General features: G+C 28.1%; 1 protein-coding gene across 1 annotated transcript; it reads left to right on the top strand.

Moving 5' to 3' along the window:
- Nucleotides 1-2,918: 2,918 nt before the first annotated feature.
- Nucleotides 2,919-8,373, top strand: LOC100159110 (uncharacterized protein). The gene is given in 4 exon segments (NM_001161918.1): nt 2,919-3,165; nt 4,310-4,615; nt 7,395-7,530; nt 7,771-8,373. Coding segments are annotated over 3 exon segments (468 nt in total). The 5' UTR covers nt 2,919-3,086; the 3' UTR covers nt 7,478-7,530; nt 7,771-8,373.
- The last annotated feature ends 7,096 nt before the right edge of the window (nt 8,374-15,469 follow it).

Here is a 15,469-nt window from a genome sequence, read left to right as displayed (position 1 = left end):
CGTTTGGGGCCATAGTGTTAGAACACCAAAGCGTGGAATGCATGCGTGTGTTGTGCTTTCCTGCATTCTGAATAATATAGATATTATAATATACAGGTATTTACAGCTATATTGTAGAGATATTTGTTTTTGGCACTCTACTCCGCATTCGCCAAATCTGCGTATCAAAACCGTACATTTGCTGCCAAAAAAAAAAAAAAAAAATGTAGAAAATAATTCATATGATACCTACATTATGTAAATAAGTACCTACCTACATTATTATTACAGTTTATAATCAGTAATCTCTAAAAAAAATTCACCGCACTTTTTATGTAGTAAACATCCGCATAGTATAATATAATTATAACGTAGACAAATATACTACTGGAGTCTATTGAATAAATTAATATTACAATATTTGAAGCTCGCGGCATATGCGTAGATATACCTAGAAAATTTAAATAGATACCTATATCGTTCTTCAATAATAAAATAGTTTTAAAAAATAAACACGTTCCTATTATATTATATAAACATTAAAAATGTAAATCACATAAGTCCGCCGCACGCACACAACCGCATATATACATATAGTATACTGCCCTCCTAAGCCAAAAGGCAGTAATCAACAATTTAGTATTTTTGAGAAAAATAACTTTTCCTAAATCACCTTGTTATTTTTATCATATTATCAAAATAAAATAATAAATTAATGATTCTTATATAAATTTTCCTGTAGAATCCAATAATTCTCATGGATAATCTCTAAGATACCTCTTAATACCTAAAAACGCATATAGGTACGTACTTTTAGCTTAGTGGTGTGAGACATTAATATTATTGTTTACAGATGGAAAACGCAGTATGAGCAGATTTATTAATAGCATTACCATGAAATAATATAAAATAATATAATATAATCATGGTCGATGGTCCAAATTCAATCATAGAATTAATAACAACCAGAATGTTAACAGCGGGGTCTTCTTAGACCGTGGTTAACAGCGTATGTTTATAAATTATTATAATCTATGAGAATATGATATTGTGTGATACGGCTAGACAATTATCATCAATACCTAGCAGGAATCGAAACCGGTTTAACCGGTTTTCCAAAAAACCGGTTAAAACCACGGTTTTCTCATTTCTGAACACTGGAACTGGAACCGGAACAAAAGCTTTAAAACACCGGTTAAAAAACCGTAACCGAAACCTGAGACCTTAAAAAACAGTTTTCAAAATCCAAGCCGAAACCATAGAATTGAAAAACCGTTCTTGTACCGTTCTTGAAAAATTGATTAAAATTTGAAAAGAATGTCGGTTTCTTTGAATTACATAAAGTCAATTATATTATTTGTAATTCTAGTATTTTTATATGAAGGAATTATTATGTTCGGATTTATTGATAAAAATCCCGATGCAATTACTGATTATTACGAAATATTAATATATATATTTTTTCTAAACTTACGATTCAAAATTGCAAATACAAATAATATAGTGTGATGTTATTGTAAATTGTAATATACAATTAAATATTAATGTAATCGAATAATGATCTCAACCATAATATGACAACATAATATTATGTCGAATGCAAAAGTAGGCACGAGGCACCTAAATTGGGTACGAAATATTTAAGTTAATAACACGAAATTAGTTCTACTGAATGTAAATTTGTTATATCGTATATTGTACACTAATCATACAAAGTAGCCATATTTTAGGGCTTTAGACTCAGCCCTTATAATAATTAATAGATAATAAAAATCAAGTCTACAGTAATTAGACAGGAAAATAAAATGGAAATATTTAAAAACCGCTCCTAAAACCAAAACCGAACATTTCCTAAACCGTTCTTTAAACCGATAAAATATTTGAAAAACCTTTTTTAAAACCGAAACCAAAATCAAAAATTTTTAAAAACCAATCTTAAAACCTAAACCAAAACCAGAAAATTTAGAAAACCGTTCTCAAGAACTAAAACCGTAACCGTTAAAATTTGAAACGGTTTCGATCCCTGATACCTAAATACCTAAACGAAAAACGAAAATACCGTTACTAAACGAAAAATACCATAAGTAAACGAAAATACCGTATTTAAGCCAATACTAAGCAAAATTACCGTATACCGTGGTCAGTTACTGCCATTTTGCTTAGTATAATATTATGTTTGATACTGCTTTTTTGCTTAGTATCATTCATATATTTGTAAATACGTATATGTTTAACCACGTTTATTAAACAATCTATTGCATTTAAATTAACAATACGATTTTAACAGTCTTAACTTATATTATATATGTATCATAACAATACTTGTTATTTAATATAGCAAATTGTGTGTGACATGTGTAGGTACACAAGATTAAGTATCAAAAAATGTATAAAGCAGACTTACTAAAATTATTTACAGACATTTATTTGTAAGCACATTTTTTATATGGTCACGTTGTCAGAGAATTTCTTAAAAAATAATAAAGGAATTTGATAGGTAGGTATTTACTATTTACTATTTACCTATTCAAAATTCAAATCGTCGATTGTATAATATGACTTGTGTACAGCTTGAACGACTTGATAAAAAAAAAATGGTTGAATACTTTACGCGTCAAAAATAAAATGCATAATAATATGTGCACGCATGCCGCCAGTGTTAAACATAATAGTATCGTAAATAGTTGTGAATATCATCTGAAAAATAGCAAAGCGTTCAGATTCTTAACACAATGCGTACGTTTGTGGGAAAATCCATCGGTTGGAAAATCACTCCACAAAAATGTATTACTGTAGGTACATCATACGGTACACAATATTTGTACCGCGGCGGTAATTTTGAAGTCTTAATATGATAGCTATATATAGTGCACATCGAAATCGCTTTGGAACCAGTTTAGTGGGTACACGACGAGTGTGTAGTACATTTGAGATCGCGTGTTAGTTTTCATGTAGACGTAGCAGTGGTCGAAGCGCGTGACGCTCGCAGGCTACGACTATAATATTATACTAGTACTATTGCAGTAATTTTCGCGGTTCATTATCTTTGTTTTTTTGTTTACCATTTTTGTTTATTTATTTCGACAGTTTTAAAAACAATTTAATCAATGGTTATGAAACTTATTGCGGTGAATTTTTTAATTTGGTTTACATTTAATTGCCATGGACAGACAAAATCAAGAGAAAGTAAGCAAAAATAATAATACATATGTAAGGTTCTTTCGCATTTAGTGCGTCGCGATATTGAAAATTATAAAGTAACCATATTATCATACACTAAAATCAAACACAGGTAATTACACGAATGATTTTTTTTGTAAATTGTTTGATTACCTACATTTCAATTAAAATTCGCATTATCGTTATTTCAAAAAATGTTATGATTGTATGTCTCAGAGTCACTTACACATCAATACCTATACAGTAGGTATACAATATATTACACATAATAAATTTTAAATCGTTAAAAAAACACCTAGTTCTTTGTAGTTTGTAGGCAGATATACAATGTGTCTTGTGGGTTGGGGGGAGGGAGTGACTGACTGGTGTCATATGGGAGTATATCTTAAATAATGAAAAAAAACCCTTTGAAGAGGGGGGGGGGGTATACTCTATTATTTTTTTAGTCAACACAAATTTATTTAACTTTTTTTTATCAAAACTATCATCGGAACATCAAATTTTTAACTTTTCACCACAACCTTTTTTTTTTACATTTTAAAGTTATTTTAGCGTGCACAATTAAACCAGAAATATACAAATAATTTTTGAAAAATTAAAAATGGTAAAGAAATTGTCAAAAATAGATTACTATTGAAAGGAATAAAAAAACATAAGAGTAAGACCCCCTCCTCTTAAAGGATTTTTTTCATAATTTAAGGAATACTATCATATATATAACGCCGTAAAATATAAAATAGTATATAAATAGTATGGTATGTGCGTAGTGTGTACTAATAAATAATGATAATTTATAGAATATAAATCCTAACGTATTCTTTATCAGAAAAATAATGGATGATATATAACTAATAACAATTAAGCAATAGTAAAATGTCACTTTATTCGCGTAAAAAAATATGTATTACCTACGCTGCATATATTGAAATCTGACCAAATCTAATATCAGAGATGTACCTATTATACATAAAATATTATAATGTGTAGTATTATATCTTAAGATAAGCCTATCATTAAAATTAAATTGTTAACTCGATAAAGATCATTGTCAGTTGAAAATACTCCAATCGATTGTTCTACACACATAACTACATAACTGCAGAAGGTGTAACAAAATATATTATAAGCTGTTGAAATGTTTTGCACACAGCTCATTTTCCGGGTTATCATTTCTGTGGACCGGGTACGGACTTTTTGGAACGCATTGCTCGTGGTCAGCTTGGCATCAATAAACTAGACGAAGCGTGCCGGTCACATGATTCAGTTTACACAGACAGTACGGATTTTCAATTGAGAATGGAAGCCGACATGAAACTGGAAATAGCAGCATGGGAGCGAGTGATAGCAAAGGATAGTAGTTACAAGGAGAAATTCGCTGCATGGATGGTGACAAACATCATGAAAGTGAAACGAAAGTGGAATACTCGACGTCTGCAACGGGAGTTTGGTAAAAAACGTAAGAAATTTTTGTTTTATAAACATACATTACCTACGCATATATTATGGGCTAACCTCGCCAGCTACAAGACGAAAACAAATTATTGATAACGTATTCTACGACCATCGAACCTCATAAATCTTAACATATAATTAACGGGATGATAGGATGAAACCAGCCAGTGTTTAGTATCTATTAACTTTAGTGATAAACTTAAGAGGACGCTGCACCCACATGTGTTGTCCCCGTCTTAAAAATGTAAAAAATGGCAAAACCTGTTTCGCGCGGAAAAAACCGAAAAGGTTAGGTACAGTCATAAATGTTAAATTAAATTTTTACCACATAAATAAGAGAAATTTCAAATTTGGCTGTGAAATGTTGTTTTTATTTTTTTGATATGGGAATTATAAAAAATGCACTTCATTCAAGTTTGAAAAACAAAAAAAATAATGGATTTTCAATCAATAAGAACTTGTTTTGCATTAGTAATATAAAAATAAAATAAAAACTTTATTTCACAGATAATGTTCTGAACTATATTGTATATCGATTTGGAGTCTTAACTATTACTAATGCTGAGTGGTTCTATCCCTCGCAAAACGGTTTTTGCTATGTTGTACCTAAATTTGTAAGACAGAGACAACACAAGCGGGGGTAGTGTCCTCTTAAGAATTTTTGACATTTTACAATATTTCTAATACTTAAAATGTACGTACCTAAACTTACATTAAACTAGTTGGTTGTACTGTGTCGATTCCAAATGACTTTTTCATATTACCTACCAAAATACACGTGACATAGGTAGGTATAGCTTATATTGCATAAATGTATTTATGTGTATGATATTATTATAGTATAATATAATATAGGTATGCATCACATATTTTATTAAAATGCTCACTTTCTTTATTTTCTAACCAGATATGCGTATTATATTATGATAAAAGAGTATCAACACTTTCGATTCTCAATTCCGCGCGAACTGTTAATAATTAAAATATTTAAGTAATAGGTATACTTATATTATTTCCGACGAGATGCGGTATGAAAAGGACCACTGCGTTATTTGTATATTATGCTTCGAGCAACTTTCTATAATATTATATTATTGGTCGTTTTGAGACGCGTAGGCTTGTAGGTACAATATTATTATACGATTTCGTTCCACTTACACAACAGATTTTCGCTTCGATTTGACTATAATATATCATAGTTTTTCGTCCAGCTAATAGTAAGTTGATCGTAAACAGAAATATGTTCTCATTATATTATAATATTGTTAACGATACCCCTAAAGGTCGTTTAAAAAAAAAAATGTGCACAACAGTCAACTACATTTAATTATTTGTATTTCAGCAGTAATAATCATTACGAGTGCGTAGTATAAATGTATAATTAATAGCAAATGAAAATGTACCTCGTAATGTATTATTGGTACCTAATAATAAGGCTGCAACACAATTGCGCATTAATCATTTTTTGACTATTATTACTACATGATTGCGACCCAAAGTGTGTAATACGATTTTAAATCAATCCTTTTCCTCCGATAAAGTCACAATACGATTGTGCACCAAAATATATGTACCTATATACAAGTCTTGGAAAGCTAATGATTTTTTTTAACTCAGTTAAGTTAAGTTAATAAACACCAATAAGAAAAATCCAAATAGTGAAATATAATAAAATTAAAAACAAAACAAATTAACTTAACTTAATTCTTAAAATGAAAAATGAATATGTTAATTTCACGTTAATTAAAAAAAAATTTAGTAAGTTAACAGTTAAGTTAATGAAAAGCCAAAAGTAACTAGTTAAGTTAAAAAGTTAAAAGAAAATTAACTTTTCAACTTAACTTTAACGTTTTAACTCGTTAATGCCCAGCCTTGCCTATATGTTACTATAATATACATATACAAATATACAAATATACAATATAAAATATATGAAGTACATATTTTAATGTATAAATGTTCTATACATTCTCTCAGGTGAATTATATATTCACAATATTATCCTTCACGATTTCAGGATTAAGACAGATAAAAAATTATCATTGTTGGCTTAGTTAAACATTTTTAACTCTGTTTCTTCTAAATTTTTTTCTAAATTACATATAAAATATAAATGTTATTATAGTCAATAATAAATATATTTTTTGATCATATAAAAATAAAACATATGAATAATTAAACAATAATAATTTGTGGTCAGTCCCTAAGCATGTAATTGGGAAGGAAAATTGTGAATAATAATTAGTTTTTGAGTGAATATATAGAAAATATTTACATAAAATATTAGGTATGTATTTTATAATACATCATTTGAGGCGCAATTGTTTTGTGATTTTATTAGGTAAAAAGGGTGCAATTGTGATACAAATTTTGGTGCGTAATTATCGTTGTAATAATTCGGTTCAAAAAAAATGAAAAAGTGCACATCGTTGACGAAAAACCCACATTTATAACAAAACTTCTAAAACAACAACATTGCCTTACATAATCAATTATGACGTATTACAAATACCTTGTGAGATTTGATTTAGGAAAATCCTTTTAGGAACTTACATTATATTAATTTCACTGCCCCAAAAACATGTAGATACTCTGCTTACAGCTCATACAGCGCAATGCACCTTGAACGTGTTATTTTCATATTGATCTGACTATCAGACTACCTAGGTACCTATATATAATACAATACGTATAATATCAACGACTAGTGAAAATAATTATAACTTTTTGATTATTGTGGTTTGTTATTTAATAAAATATACTTATTTTCATGTACAATATAGCTAGTGAATTGTCTCCGGCAAACAAAAAACCTCGACGTTCCATTGATGACCACCATAAAACTTGGTTTCGGTACCGATTATAAAAGCACTGAGATTGAAAGAAAATAATTTTCACTTGAAAATATAATACTAACAAGTAAGTACACATTTACAATATCGCTGCATTATTGTTCCACGATTAGTCATTAATTGAGACAATATAATTTATATTTAAAATCCCCCACGCAAATAATTCGATTTATAAATACTGATTAAATACAAATATAAAACTTATTTAATGTTTTTAATGACTGTACGTTATATTATTATGTTTTATATTATATGCCGTAAACACAATAACAATGAAAACAATGTTACATATATTATGTGTTCACAGAGAATTGTTCCCAAGTGCAAATCGGCAATCTGTAATACCATTGAACCTTGAAATTCAATAGGAAATGGAATGATGTCTAGCAACTACACGCTGTGATATTATGTTTAATTAAATACATTTTTTTTTGTGCTATACGTATTATTATTATTGTGAGTTTCAAAGCGAAATGTAATAAGTATTGAATGACATAACAATAAATCTAAAGCGTTTTTCTCTGTTGAGTGTTCAACAATGTGCTAATGTGGAAATGTATAGATTTAATGTATATATTATGTAGTAATATTTTTAACATAATATGTGATTATATATTATAATTTTTAATTTGTATGACTATTTTATATTATAAGAGTACCTAGTCAATATAAATATTTTTTTTTTCTTAAGGACAGAAGTTGTTTTTAAAATATGTTAATGATACCTATTACTGTAATATAATATTATATATAATTATTTATTATAATTTTTATTTATTTTCTTACAACTTTATTATTTTATTTTTTTCAATTTTTTTTGGGCAAATTGTCTTTTATCTTTTTTTTTTGTCATGTTATAAACCAATGGACATTTTCAATCATTATAATTGTTATAATATAATATTATACAGAATGGTTTTGTTCCTTTATTGTCTATACGCTACGCCGTGTTAAACGTCATTATGATCAAACACAAGCGAGCCAGGAATCCAAGACCGGTTGTTGAGATTTTATATAATCATCTTTATACATTCACCTTGACTCTGGATAGTTGTATATTAACTATTATACATTTGAACTCAATTATAAATAATCAAAAAATAGTAAAAATAGATCATTTCAAAAAATTAGACGTTGAATAGGTTCTTAAAGACATAAGAAACTTTCAATTTTTATAAGTTTTTATTAAAAAAATTACTGTCGATAAAAAAATTGTTCACCCGGCCAAACAATTTGAAAATTTAATACAAATTCTTTCATAAGTTTTTAATACGAGTAGTGTAGGTAATTTAAACAAAAATTTATATTAGGTAGCTTTTCCTATACAATATGATATAATTTAAAGACTATGTTGGTTCTTTTTGTGCTATTTATGGACTTTACAATTTAAAATATTTTTTTTTATAACTTTTTTGAGTTTTTTCTATAAATATCAATAAAACAATAAATTTTAAACCTTTTGGTAATAACAATATAATTTGCAAATTAAAAAATTAAATTTATAACTTTTTTAGATTCTGAATAAAACGATGTATTGTTGGTGGAAAACACGTAAAAATTATCACATAAAATATATGACAAAACCACTGGTTAATCCAAAACCCTAAATTACATGAAATTAATATCCCGGCGGACAATAATTGCCACATTAAATGCCGTCAAAATAGGACTCACTTTTCGACTCAAATTGATTTAAAAAGTGACTGCTTTAAACAGCTGAAAAAATTAACTACTAGCGCTTGACGTCAACACTCAACCATATGTGTTGACATTTAAAACTAATTTTACCCCTAAATATCAATAATCGTTTAATTGTAATACTGCCGCTTAGGGAGTTACAGGTTACTGCAGTACCATGGTAAATTTTTTTAGTAATTTTATGCACGACTTATCAGGTGCCGATGGGCAACCAGTATAATATCTTTAATCGTGGTCTACACTGTATTATCTACATTCTACAACGTGCGCAACAGGTGTACGTAGGGTTTTAAAATGTCATAAAATTTATTTTCTTGAAATATTTCATTTCAATGAAAAATAAAAATAAAATGTTGGTTATATCTAAAAGTTTATAGTCTTCAACTTCTAAGTGAACATTTTTAAAAGTTGGTTTATTGTATGAAACAAAGAACATATGTAACACGACTAGCTGATCCTGTGCACTTCATTGCTCGTTAAATTTGAATCCAATGATATAATATCATTGTATAAGAAAAACGATTCTGAGCGAAAACGGTCAGTCAGCCTATGATATTACTAAGTATATTTGATGATATTAAGGTGTATAAAGTAATTTATATATAACCAATTTACGTGAAATCTTGTTTTAAATTTTCAATCCTTAGCTGTAAAAGTTGAACATTTTATACATTTTAACTAAATGTTTTAACTTTTTAACTACAAAAATAATTATTAAATTTTAAAATTGTTAAATTTTGTCAAAATTCAAACTTTAAATGCTTATAAAAAAAATTGTGACTATAGATTTTTAATTTTTTTCCATCTACCTTTGAAACAATATACTAGGAGCCTTCTATTAAACTGTCAAGATTTTTTACGAACAAATAAAATTGTATTAATATTTATAGAAAAAAAAACCGTTTTCAAAACCGATTTCAGAAACCGAAACCGAAACCGTAATCAAAAACGAAACCGAAAAAAATTGGATACCGGTAGTATAATTTAAAACCGAAACCGAAATAAATTGGATACCGGTATTAAATTCAAAATCGAAACTGTAAAAAATTGGAAACCGTTATTTTTTTTTTTAACTGACGTGTTTTTAAATACGTAAATTCTATAATACGCATAATTAATAATCATAATAAAATTGAGATCATAATTAATTTTGTTGATAAACATTTCATTATTCGCAAAACTATTAGTTGCTTTATAAATAGCGAATGATATAAATTAAAGTTACTACCAAATACTATATAATATATGTCATATTATGACAATTTACAATGCGGAACAAAGAATGATAAATGTATAGACAACATAGCCCCCCTGAAAATACTTTAGAAACCGGTATACAAAACAGGGGCGCCATTTCAGTTTTTTTTTAAGGTGTACAAACAATTAAAGAGGCCAATAAGGACACCTCCCCCGAGAGAACAATTGCTAGTAAGAGAGGATCTATCACATCTAAAAATGTTATAATTATATAAGCCAAGTTCATTATCAAAAATACCATTAGTTAGCCATGTTTCAGATAAAATAATAAAAATGTGGTCCAGCGCAGCAGCATTACATCTCAGATTTATTAATTTGGATCGGAGACCACGACAATTTTGATAAAATCCATGAACTGGCTGACCACTAACTGACTTGGTTAACGATGAGCTGCGTGATGATGGAATCCAATGTTTTTTGATTTGGCAACACGTACTTGATGTGCACCATTGACGTAAGAAATCTCAAGAATTGTTTCACCATTTAACTTACAATTTTCAAACATGTTCATTTTTGCGCATCCCCACCACAATCCTGTCAATGTTGCCTACCATCGGTTAGGTTATACTGTTGTCGAACGACGTTGTTGTAATATACAGAGTGGTTACTGGTGTAATAATGTTTATTATTATTACATGTTTATGGTATTTTTAACAATAAAAAAGTAATAATCAAAATAAACTAAACTCATTTCATAAAAATAACTCCTATACTGATATATTATATTATAATAGTTAGTCACAGTTGATATTTGTGGTGCGCATTACTTGAGCCGCTGTATACAGAGAGCGGATGCTACATGATGGGGGAAATTTGGCCTCGCTAATTCATTTCGATGCGCGTGGCGGTCGCACTCTCTCGTGGAACGGAGTATACTGACAAAATAATTTACCTGATCCGAAATGCAGATCCAAAGAACCAACGGTACCTATAAATAATATAATGCATATTCAGTATAAAATATATAAATATGTTATTCAATGTGCTGCTAGGAACTAAATTTTTTAATTATATTTATAACTAGGGCACGGAACTTGATGCATTTGCAACTTTTTTTCAATGCTTATACATACGAGGCTCATTTTAACAAAAATTTGATTAATGGAATATATAATTAAATGGTACAATTTTTATTTTGCATTTTTTGAATTTTTAGGGAATTTATTGCTCTACGGTTATTTTATAGTATTTTGGTGCATTTAATTTATTTTTGTACTTTTTTAGATTCTGAGCGGAGCGATGAAGCTAGTGGTTTTACAATGGTGTTTATTTTTTTTTTATATTCTGTATACAAAATTTCTACCAGAAGGAATCCTTCGATTTCCACATATTATAGTATCTTATCTTTTAGCAAATTGGACCAAGATGGTACTTTAGAAGGTCATTTTTCGATTTTCTCAATAGTTATTTAATGCCACGGGAAAAAGTAATGAAAAATTACTAAAAAACGCTAAAAATGGAATTTTAATTTCTGACGCTTTGTTTATCACCATAGAAATAAATAAAAAATTATAATATTTTAATATTAATTCAACTTATATGATAAAATAAATAATAACAAAATATAAAATATCTAGACTGACAAACCGTCTCCGCTCAGAATCGTTTTTCTTATACAATGATATTATATCATTGAATTCAAGTCTAATTCAAGACCCACTTGTAACCTACTGTACAGCAGAGCGACATCCACTTACCTGCTTTTTTTACATTTATTTGCATTTGTCTTGTTGAAATTTACAATTTATTGTAACACATTCAGTTTTCATTAGCTTGTCGATTATCAATGTTTATTATCGTTATCGTCTGTTGTCGCAATCTACGATTATTTAATAAACTATAGGCTGATACTATTTTAGGCCCGGTCAATTAAATAAAATTTCCTAAAAGTCGATCGAATTATTTCAAACTTCAAAAAAATATTTTTAAAGATTTTTTCGTAAATAAACATTTTCAAAGAGCTAGAACCTATAATAAATATAACGTATGACCCATGAATTGTAAAAAAAGGAATTTTTGTAAAAGTTAAATTTTTAAAAATGTCAAATCATTATAAAGTAATTTTTGGTATTTCTGTGGTAATTTTTTAAGACATTTTTCGATAATAATAATTTTTATAAGTAATTTTAAAATTTTTTTGTGTGCATTTCTTAAAGATTTTTAGGTCATCAAGTTCCGGGCCCTATTTATAATTATTGCAGTTCAGAATTCTATAAATTATCTATAAGTCTTACTCAAATTATAGGAAGTAGATATTTCATCTACATAATATCTTTGCGTATTATGCTCTTATTAGTCTAAATTATAACTAACAAACTTATCACCACTAATTTGAATATAATAGGGGCGTCCATACGACATTCTGTCCTACGACATTAATTTATCAAATCATAGATTATTTTAAGATAGTTATATAAATTTGATGATATGATTGTGAATAAATTAATTTTGTTTATATATTATAACCTATTACGTGGAAGCTTGTTTTAAATTTTCAATCCTTAGCTATAAAAGTGAAAAATTTTATACATTTTTAACTACGAAATAATTATTAAACTTTAAATTTGATAAATTTTGTTTAAAATTTGAAATTTATATGCTTAAAAAAAAAAAATTGTACGAAAATTTCTACGAGTTTAAATAATAAATAATACTTAATTAATAGACAATAGATTATTATATTATATTTCGCATTTAATTAAATTGATTAGGTACATTCATACATTTTATGTTTATACAAGGACCAAATGTTAATATGTAAATAACTATTAGGAAAATCGTTTTGAGCACAAGTGTTATCTCGTGATTTACAACGAATTTGTAATTTATTACAGTTGTAATAATGTTTATATAATGTTTATTTTATAGGTATTGTGTAAACAATTAATGTAATTTATTTACATAACAGTCCATTTAAGTAATTATATTATATTTTGAGTTGGATTTTTTAAACACAAAATTACATAGGAAATGATTTTTTTTCGTAACTAGTGTTTAAATTTACAATTAACTGCATACATAGTAAAATTAAATAAAGTGAACTTAATAGACCCCAACCCATGAAAAGATTCGTTACAATTATAAAAGTGTAAAATATGTGTTATTTTGTATTGGGTAGATGAGTATTTTCAACACAATTCAGATTGATAACGATTGAATTTACAAATAATTCTAATAGTAAGTAACTAAACTGTATGTATGTAGGGGCGTAGGGCTATATTGAACTTTCATTTAATGTTATAACTTATCAATTGGTTTATGTTAATCGTTTTGTGCAGTACCTAAATGCAGTGGGGTGTTTAAAATTTACTCTCTCAGTGAATCCAACGGGCCCCGAGTTTCACTTAGAGCTAGTAGATAAATAAAGAATTTACAACGAGTATCTAGTTCATGAGTTATACGTATTTACCATAATTACATAACAAGAGTTGATGCTCCGTTCATTTTTTTATGATTTTATTTCACAATTATTAATACAATATAAATACTATGCATATTAAAAGGAATAATCTAATATATGAAAATCTCGTGCAGGATTTGACGGACGTTATTTACGGGGGCTAGAATATTTAGTAAACTAGTAATTTAGAATTTCATGGCTAAGAACTTTTCCCACCAACAGTACCTACATAATATGTGGTGTAATAATGATAACTGAAAAATTAACAACATAGTTAGTATAATAATTACATATGTCCGAGAGAAGCCAACAACCGGACCGAATGTGTTATTAAATAGTATATGATGTGGCAAGGACGGGAATGGTGGTATTTCAGTCGCCGGCCGCATTTTGCCCAAGACTGAAATTTACTTCCCGCACGAGCCACACATAATATTTTTTGTCACGCCTCTGCATTCATCACTCACGGCGAAGGTAATGCAGGGATCTAAGCAACAACTAAGACCATAATTATACGACAACAATATTTCATGAAAGAAACGATTTAGTTTTATTTATTTTAAGTGCCACGCATGTAACCAAAAGTTAGTATAAGAGAACCGTGGTATAGATTTCAATGTCTGGTTGTGCAGGGGATATGTGATTTCCACTTTACCGCCCGGCACTTTTAGGGATTCCCACTTTACCGTCCACTGTACGGACACTTTCAAATACTTCAACCGCTATCAAAAACCAAACTTTCGGTGTAAGTGGGACAAAAATAATTTTGAAATGATTTATTCAAACATGCGTAAGCTTTATATTAATTAATAAATTAAATTTAATATGTAATCAAGTTAATTAGTAAACATCTTTACAGTATGGGAATAAGACGTAGGCAACATAATACTTAGTAACATAGTAACTTTTAACTCCTATACAATTTACGTTGTTACAAGTGAAGCTCAGCTGTGGACGGCCGCCATTTTGTCTGTTGGAAAAACATTTCATATATTATACAAAATGTATTAGGAATAATATTTTTTTTATGTCTTTATAAATGACAAAATATATATATTTAACAACATGTTTAGAAATAATAAAAAATAAATCATAATATCATCTTCTTTGTCATATGAAATTCAATACAATATTGCAATAACTATAAATACTATATTGTCAAATATTTATTATCTATAACCTATTATTTTACCGCTATGGCAAATTGGTAACAATCATATCATTACAAAAGTACTAACATAATTTTTATGTTCAGTACAGTCAATAGAGTTCTCAAAATAATAGGTACCTGGTTCAATGCCAATTAATTGTAAAATTTTTTAAAATTTAAAAAATATATAAAAATATATACTTGTAAGATAATCATATTATAATTAAGTATCTATTTATGTATATGTGTACCTATTTAAAATTTGTTTAGAATGAAGTTTGTAGGCTTTAAAATGATTTTTATAATCGCATTGTCCTTAATGAGATCGGTTGTTAATTCGGAAGAAACTAGCGATTTCAAACTACCTACTAATTTCAAACCTGTCAGCTATGAACTGAACGTGACCACGCACTTGGAGGATAAATTCATGTTTGAAGGAGTAGTTTGTATTCGTGTGAGTACGAAATATACTACATCGAGTATATTATATTATTCACAATA

The sequence above is a fragment of the Acyrthosiphon pisum genome, chromosome A1 (genome assembly GCF_005508785.2).
Source record: "Acyrthosiphon pisum isolate AL4f chromosome A1, pea_aphid_22Mar2018_4r6ur, whole genome shotgun sequence".
Lineage (NCBI taxonomy): Eukaryota > Metazoa > Arthropoda > Insecta > Hemiptera > Aphididae > Acyrthosiphon > Acyrthosiphon pisum.
This window is presented reverse-complemented; position numbering and strand designations above follow the sequence as displayed.